At 34.9% G+C, this 8,143-nt stretch overlaps 1 protein-coding gene across 1 annotated transcript; it reads right to left on the bottom strand.

Moving 5' to 3' along the window:
* Positions 1–631: 631 nt before the first annotated feature.
* AGTR2 (angiotensin II receptor type 2) lies at positions 632–5,008 on the bottom strand. Its single transcript, XM_001104306.4, has 3 exons — positions 4,803–5,008; positions 4,592–4,651; positions 632–3,374 (listed from the first exon to the last, which is right to left on the bottom strand). Exon 3 carries the CDS (start codon positions 3,337–3,339, stop codon positions 2,248–2,250), a length of 1,092 nt encoding a protein of 363 aa, XP_001104306.3. The 5' UTR covers positions 3,340–3,374; positions 4,592–4,651; positions 4,803–5,008; the 3' UTR covers positions 632–2,247.
* Positions 5,009–8,143: the final 3,135 nt, after the last annotated feature.

Here is an 8,143-nt window from a genome sequence, read left to right as displayed (position 1 = left end):
CACTTGGAGGCTACTACTCAGGGTTCAACATTGGGCTTCTATAAAAGCAGAAGTCAGGCTTAACATCCCAATAACTAGAGAAGTAATTCTGTTCATTAAGGGAAATTCTAGGGGTGTAGTGTTATAATTAGTATAATAATTATTATTATGGTAGAGGAAATAGCATGAGCTGAATGTTGAAAGTTGAGCAGGTTTTCATCAGTTGAATGTGAAGCCCTGAAGAGGTGAGAATTATTGGAGGGGTGTTTAGGAAGACAGAGCTGTGTGAACAACAGCAGAGAGGCATGAAAGGGCATTAGGCTTTAAAAAGCATTAAGTCACTTTTTGGTGCTTAAACATAGGGTTTGAAGAAGGGTGACAGAGAGAAAAAGTCCAGAAAGACTAGGAAGAGTCACATCTCACAAGGTCTTCCAGACTCAAGGAAAGTTGGATTTTGCTTTCATAGCTAATGGGAAATTATGGCAGAATACTCAAGAGAAGAAGACTTGAACAGTATGGCAAGAAGCCAAGTGAGTAATAATCAGAGCTGAAACTAAGTAGTATCAGTGGAGATAAAATGGAGGATACAAATACAAGTGAAGGTAAGAATATATACTTAGAAGTAGTTTAAAAAATTTTTAAAAAGCACGGATTTCTTCCAATTAAAAATTTTATTTATATGAGATGTTTTACAAAATTATTTAAAACATGACATCATAGTTGGTTATACATTTAGTTATTTGTTTTTACTGAAAATAAAAGGATTACATGAAATTAGGACTTTTTCAGAAAGTGGTATGACAGGATTCTTCTGTCTATAATCCTGGAACCTGGCAGAGATGCTGAGCCCCCAAAACATCAGTTCCAACTCAGAGATCACTATTTAGACCTACCTCAGAGGAAGGTCCTAGATAACCTGTTATTATACAGGGCTGGTACAGAATGAAGTCTCAAATTTCTAAAATTAATATGCATACTTTAATGTAAGTAAACTTTAGGTAACTCAGTTTTAGGCACTCCTCTAATTTAGGAGCTTTAATAGTGTTGAGAAGGAGATATCTAGACCTGCAATTGGTTTAAAACAACTCTACACAATCATACAGATTCTGAAACAAATAGTGTTTACAGATATAGGGTAAAATTACCCCCATGGTGTATATTTTCAAAGTCACATTGCACTGCCCTGACAGGTTCCTTTCTTGGTACCAAACATGTAATTGACTGGGTCCCTTCGCCCCCCCACCCAGACCCCATGTAGCAAAATTCCATTCTGGATACCATTTCCTATGCCAGTTAAGGGTTTGTTACAAGTTAAAGAGTTTTTTTTTTAAAGCCACCCAGATATTTTAGGAAACAACCCAGAACGAAAGCATTAATAATAAAAATCAAATCAGTGTCCTGTATATCAAAGCACCACATCTAAAAAGTCAAGGATGTAAAAAGTGACCTTTACATTTTATAACAATACACAGTGTTTATTGATTTCAAAAAAGTATCAGAGAAAATAGCAACCTTTAAACATTCATTAAAATGAATAGAAAGATTTTTTTTTAGAAAAAGTGCTTATTCAGAGTTTAGTGAACACACAAATATCATTGATTGCAATTCTATGTTACAGTACATTTTACTTTCTATAACTGTAAAAATAAGCTAAAACATAGGAGTATGATTTAATCTATATTTCTAGCCCTACTCAATATGTAATTATAGATTAGCTATAAATTTCCACTCAAGTGAAATGCAAGAGGAATATAATTTATAGCCTTTTTAAAGAAGTACATGCCTAAAGCCTGAATAATCCAGTATTAATCTATTATAATATACTCAACTTAGAAGTACTCATCTCTCTTACAATGTTGTCTTGTAAATGATGCAATGAGTTGAAAGACTGGTCCTGGTTCAAGAGGAAATCCTGATAAAAATGGATATAAAACCCCACTAAGAAACACAAGCATGTTTCAAAGAGAAACCTGAAACCCCAAATCATTATTCACAATCTATTATTAATTACAATTTGAGATATATCACCAGTTACTTCTAGGTTGTAAATATGTCTCACCAATGACAATCTTGTACAAACATATCAGAAAAACAATGGGCAACTCCTGAAAGTCACTGGACGATAAAACATAGTTACATTTGGTTTCAAAAGATTCAGAAAAGATTAGATTAGGGGAAAATGTATTATTTAATTAAAACCACTTAAAATAATTCTGGTGGGCCTCAAAGCAAGTAGCCATGTTGGTTACATGCATTTTGCTCTCAGGTTTAAGACACAAAGGTCTCCATTTCTCTAAGAGAACTGCTTTTCCGGCAAGACATACTCTCTCTTTTCCCTTGGAGCCAAGTAATTGGAGCCCTAAACACACTGCGGAGCTTCTGTTGGAACCGGTTTCCAACAAAACAATAGAGAAATGGATTAACGCAGCTGTTGGTGAATCCCAGGAGGATGGCAAAAGGAAGTGCCAGGTCAATGACTGCTATAACTTCACAGCTATTAATGACACCCATCCAGGCCAGAGCATCCAGGAAGGTCAGAACATGGAAGGGAAGCCAGCAAATGATGAAGGCCAGAACAACAGCAGCTGCCATCTTCAGGACTTGGTCTCGGGTTATCCTGTTCTTCCCATAGCTATTCGTCTTCAGTAAGTGTTTTCTAATTCCAAAATAGCATGTTGCTATGAATATTAAAGGGATAATAAAACCAAGGATATTTTTCATTAAGGCAATCCCAGCTGACCATTGGGCATATTTCTCAGGTGGGAAAGCCATAATGCAAGCATTCACTCCTAAGTATTCAATGGTTCTGACATCTCGAAAATAAAATGTTGGCAATGAGGACAAACAGGCCATACACCAAACAAGGGGAACTATATAAGATGCTTGCCAGGGATTTCTTCTTTGAGACAGAAAGGGGTAGATAACGGATTGGTACCTATCAACACTCATACAGGTGATAAAAAAAATGCTTGCAAACATGTTCAGAGTAAGAAAAGAACCAAAAACTTTGCACATCACAGGTCCGAAGAGCCAGTCATATCTATAAGAATAATAGGTTGCCCAGAGAGGAAGAGTAGCCAAAAGGAGTAAGTCAGCCACAGCAAGGTTGAAGATGTAAATGCTAGAAACCTTTTTAGGACCCTTTTGACAACAAAACAGTGTAACCACAACAATATTGACCAGAAATCCAATTACAAATATAATGTAGTAGAGAATAGGAATTGCATCTAAATGCTTATCTGATGGTTTCTGTGAACAGTTCAAGGTAGACTCATTGTTGCCAGAGATGTTCACAAGCCCGAAGTGAAGACTGCTAGTAATGCTTTTGCTACTAGTGGCAAGGGTGGAGTTGCCCTTCATATTGAAATGTCAGCAGCTCCTAGTTCTTATGCCTTCTGTGGAGGAAAAAAAATAGAACTCTTAGAACACATACAGAGCTGAGGACATCCTTGAATCCTTAGCATTTTGAAAGTTTGTCAAAAGCAAAAAGAAGTGAGTGATTATAGAAAACATTATGAAACAGAGCCATGCCTTGTAAAATAAGAATGGATTTTACCGCTTGAAAAAGGAGAAATACTTTTCTTAATAGTAGAAAAAAGTAAATCATTTCAGAGATCGAAAGTTCTGAACAAAACTACCTTTTGCCCATCTTTTCTATGATGTTTTTGAAAGGTTTAAAGAAAATTAATATTTCAAAAGATTAGTCAGGGCAGGAAATATGTGAAACAAATAAGAAACCTAGAGGTAAGAAAAGTTAATCTTTCAAAAAACACTTGAGCATATATCTCTGTTTGTATACTTTCTAGAAACTACACTGCTGCCTGCTATTGCATAGAGAAATGCTCTATTTAAGTAACTAATTACATACAAATCACTACAACTATGGAAAACATAAGTAACGTAAGCAAAGGAAAACATAAGTATATAAAAAACTAAAAGAGAATATGCCAAAGGAACATATTGTGATGAGGAATCATGGTTTTTCTTTAATAATTAAAAATAATTCCTTTAGTTTTACTTTTCTATTGTTTTCACAATAATAAAATAGTTAAGAAGTTATGAAATATATTTCTATTTCTAAGTCTTCTCCTTTTAATAGAGAATATTAGTTTTAGAGATAGATATCTAATTTTGGTCTATTTCATATATAAACAATCCATTTTCAATTAAAGCAGATAAAGAAAAAAACAGTCAAACCTATTTTAGGTTCAAGTAGAAGTAATTTATATTGCTCAATGAAATGAGAATTGAACATCAATGATTAATCATGAGATAGTCTTATCATTTTTCTTTTGCTCTCTTCTCAGTTTAACAAAACTGAATAGCCGTGGCTCTCAAATGTTGCAGTGTTCAGGTTCTTGTGACTTTTTTCACTAGAAACATTATTTTAAAAGCAAAAAAACACACATTAGCTAAAGGTAAGCATACTAAGGAAACACTATTTACTTTAGATAGTTTCAAAATACATGCAAATAAACTACCCAATTAAAAGTATAATCTCCAAAGAACCTCCTAATAAAGAGCAAAACTTTTATTTTGGACTAAAGCTTTTTCTTTTGACCTAACAAATTAACATAAAAGAATCAATAATAAATTCCACTTGAAGACTTACTGGTTGTTGAAGTTTAAAGCAGTAATCATAAATCAGCTTGCTTAGTGCCTAAACACACTCCTGTAAGAGAAACAGCAGCTAAATAATTCAGGAGTTTTACAAAATACAGTGTTAAAACACAGGAAAAACAGAAGTTCATCCATAAAAAATACTTTCATTTAATGTATGTTCTACTTTCCAAGTAAATTATATACAAATTGTTCATACTTACCTTAAAAATTAAGGCTGCAGAATGCTTTGAATTCTGTGCTTACTCGTTCTCTCAGACGCTGGGACGTAATAGCACCAGATCTCTGGTTTCCTTCTTATATGTTTGGTCTGTCCACTGGGAGCCTTCAACCTACATAATTCTAGGGCTGACTTATGAACACTTGCCAGCTTTCCAGAGAGGTTTTTTTTTGTCTGCAAAACATTAATCTGAAATTCTCACTGTCTCCAATCATAACAGCTCATTGAAATAAATCTCAAACAAAAAAATGAAGTTTCCACAAATGTGTTAGATAATTTTGAAGTCAGTGGCTTACTTTAAGAGAAGAACATAATAATTATTTATAGAATTTTCTCTTTCTTTTTTCCTAATATTGGCATTCTAATAGAAATTAATGAGTAGAGACTAGGAAATTTATTATAGTAGCAAAGTCTTTGTTCATCATCTTTTACAACCTTCATTACTTTCTGAAAATTTTATCCATGTTTATTAAAGAATGGTAGCAATTTTACTTGAAGTCTACAACTTCTAAAATTTCTCCTTTGCTTTATGCGGTTTTTATTGGCTTCTTGCTGGAGGGTTGGAGATTGCAGGAATATAATTTTTACGTGATGGAGAAGAGGTTTGGTCCTCCTTGCATAGGTCTCTGTCATATTTGTAGTTTAAATACAAAGCACAAAAAGTGAAGAAGGATTAGGTGACTAATTCAACATAGATCACTGTTGCTGCTGTTTCTTGTGGCAGTAGTTTCTTGGGGGCAATAAACTACACAACCAATCCAACAGAAGCAAGAGTGACAAAATGAAGAAAGATAAGAACAGGTGATGGTAGTGATAATACTAGCTGACAATACATGTTATGTGCCAAACACTGTGATGAGTTATTTATCATCAATAATTTAATAGAGAGGCAGTATAACACACTGGTTAGTAAATAGCCTCTGGGATCCAACTACCTGGCTTTACAAACCCAGCTCTACCACTTACTAATTCTGACCTTGGCCAAGTTACTTTATTTCTCCATGTCTCAGTTTCTCATCTGAGAAATGAGAATGATATAAATTACCTACATCATAGAGTAGGAATTTTAAATAAGCTAATGGAAAATTAAATGAGCTAATATGTTTAAAGTGCCTAAAATCATGCCTAGCATATGGTAGGTGCTATTACAAGCTATTCATTTTAGCCCCCACTTTACAAATCAGGAAACTAGGACTCATAGAGTTTAATAACTTTTCTGAGATCATACAGCTATTAAATGAAGACACTTGCATTTAAATCAAAAGAAACTAATATCAGAACTCATTCTGTTTAGCCTCTATACCACAAGAGGAAGCACTAGATGGTCCTTTAATCTCACTCTTTGTCTTGGCAAAAAGGAAATGTAGCATTTACAGAAAATCACTGATGACCATTCATAATCTATCACAAAATCATCAAAGAAGGGGAAAAGAATTGGAAGAACTGTTATGTGGGGAAAAGTATTTTTCTTAATTGTATTGCCCAATTGGAGACCATAGGAAGGAGAAACTTGTGACTAGATAGCTTTCTGTAGTTAGTACAGAAAACCAGAGAACCTAGAACACATTTTAAATGGGCAAAAAGATTCAAGTTATTCCTGTGGATCGTATTTTTCAGATAAGCAGTAAGGGCGCGCCTGTCCATGCTGCAGGCCACAGGTAAAGGATGAGGGCAGGCTCTGAGGAAGTAGCTGGGCACCTAAGTATGGAGTTCAGCAGAACAAGGAAGGAAAAGTCAGTGTTGATGACAGAAAACAAAATTGCAAATGGCATGAGACAAAGCACATGACTTTTGATATTTGTCTGTTTCTCCATTAATATTGAAGTCAATACTGTAGCACACAGGCAGATGAGATCAGTGAGAAGTCATCGTTGTGTGAAAAATACAGTAGGATTCAAAGGTTTCATAGACCATCTTAAAGTTCCTTTTGGTGAACAGTTTGAACGTAGTCAAAATTCCCCTAATAAATGTATGCACCATTTTACTAAATCTCAAAATATTTGTGTCCTATGCTCTGGACAGATTCAGTTGAGGCTGAGGCTCTGTTAAAATGATAGAAAACTTATGTTTTGGAAACAAGTGAGGGGGCACATATGTTTATCAGCAGGAAAGCTGACATGGAAACTGTTTTCTCTCATTGTTTAAACCTGGTTTCTCCCTCCATTTCAAATGTTTGTTTTTGCCACATAAAGGGGAATTTTCCAGGCCAGGGCCTCCCAAGTGGTCAAAATGGGTCAGATTCTCACCCTGCTCTTTTTCTCGTCCCCTCTTATGCCCCTTGCAAAGAAACAGCCAGGAGGTGAGCTATAAAATTATGAGAACAAACTACAGGCTTGTCTCCAGAAGACCTAGCCTTGAACACCCACAAGGAACAGGGGATCTTGTCTAGAGCTTTTGTCCTTCATTAGAGTAAGTTCTGACGTAAATAAAGTTTAAAGAGGTACATATTTCCCAGAAGATTAAAGGGCCATTTACTCTGCGTCTTCATACTCTTAGGAGTAAATTTTTTCACAAGTCAAAGAAAAATTTTGTAACTGTAGAGAATTAACAAAAAAAAGTTTATAAAAGGAATAGCAATAATATTGACACCACTTGAAGAAAGAAATACTGTATATTATTGATTCAGCAAAGAACTCCCAGTTAAACCAACAATGTAAATACGCTTGAGAGTCAAATAAATGTCAGTCCTGGGAAGCAGTACAACACAAAAAGTTCATTCTCCTGGGAGTAGGGAATACTTTTTCTGCTGGTAGACTTACTTAAAAAAGTTTCAGGTCATTTGAATAAATTATGCAGCTCTGCAGGACAAGTGTAGCTGAGCTAGCAGAATTAAATAGTAAATCACATTAAATTAATTTTTTTCTAATGAATACCTGTTGTTTATTGTGAGATTACTTAACAGTAAATTTGAAAGGACTAAGCTAAAAAAGTAAATGTTCTTGGGAGGAATTCTTCCTCTGCTAGAAGGTTACAGAGTTCAGAACAAATTTTATTTGCCCCCTCACCTCCACCCACACACACAGATGAAACTTCAAAGGAGAAAAGAAATACATAAATGCAAAAATTAGCAAAAATTCTAGACATAAGTGCCCTGGTTATAGAGGTAAAGATTAGAGGTACAGATTATGGAATGATTTTAATACATATGGGTCTTCCTTTTTAATCTAGGTCTTTCAGAGTCAATTTAACTTTCCCCAACCACAGCCACCACACTGAGTGCCAATATCATTACCACTTCTCTCAACTTCAACACACACACGCATCACTCACACCCATAGACCCACACACGTACTTTATACCAACCTTTCTTTAATTCACTTACCT

The sequence above is a fragment of the Macaca mulatta genome, chromosome X, assembly GCF_049350105.2.
Source record: "Macaca mulatta isolate MMU2019108-1 chromosome X, T2T-MMU8v2.0, whole genome shotgun sequence".
NCBI lineage: Eukaryota > Metazoa > Chordata > Mammalia > Primates > Cercopithecidae > Macaca > Macaca mulatta.
Note: the sequence above shows the minus strand (reverse complement) of the source record. Positions and strands in the feature narration are given on the sequence as shown.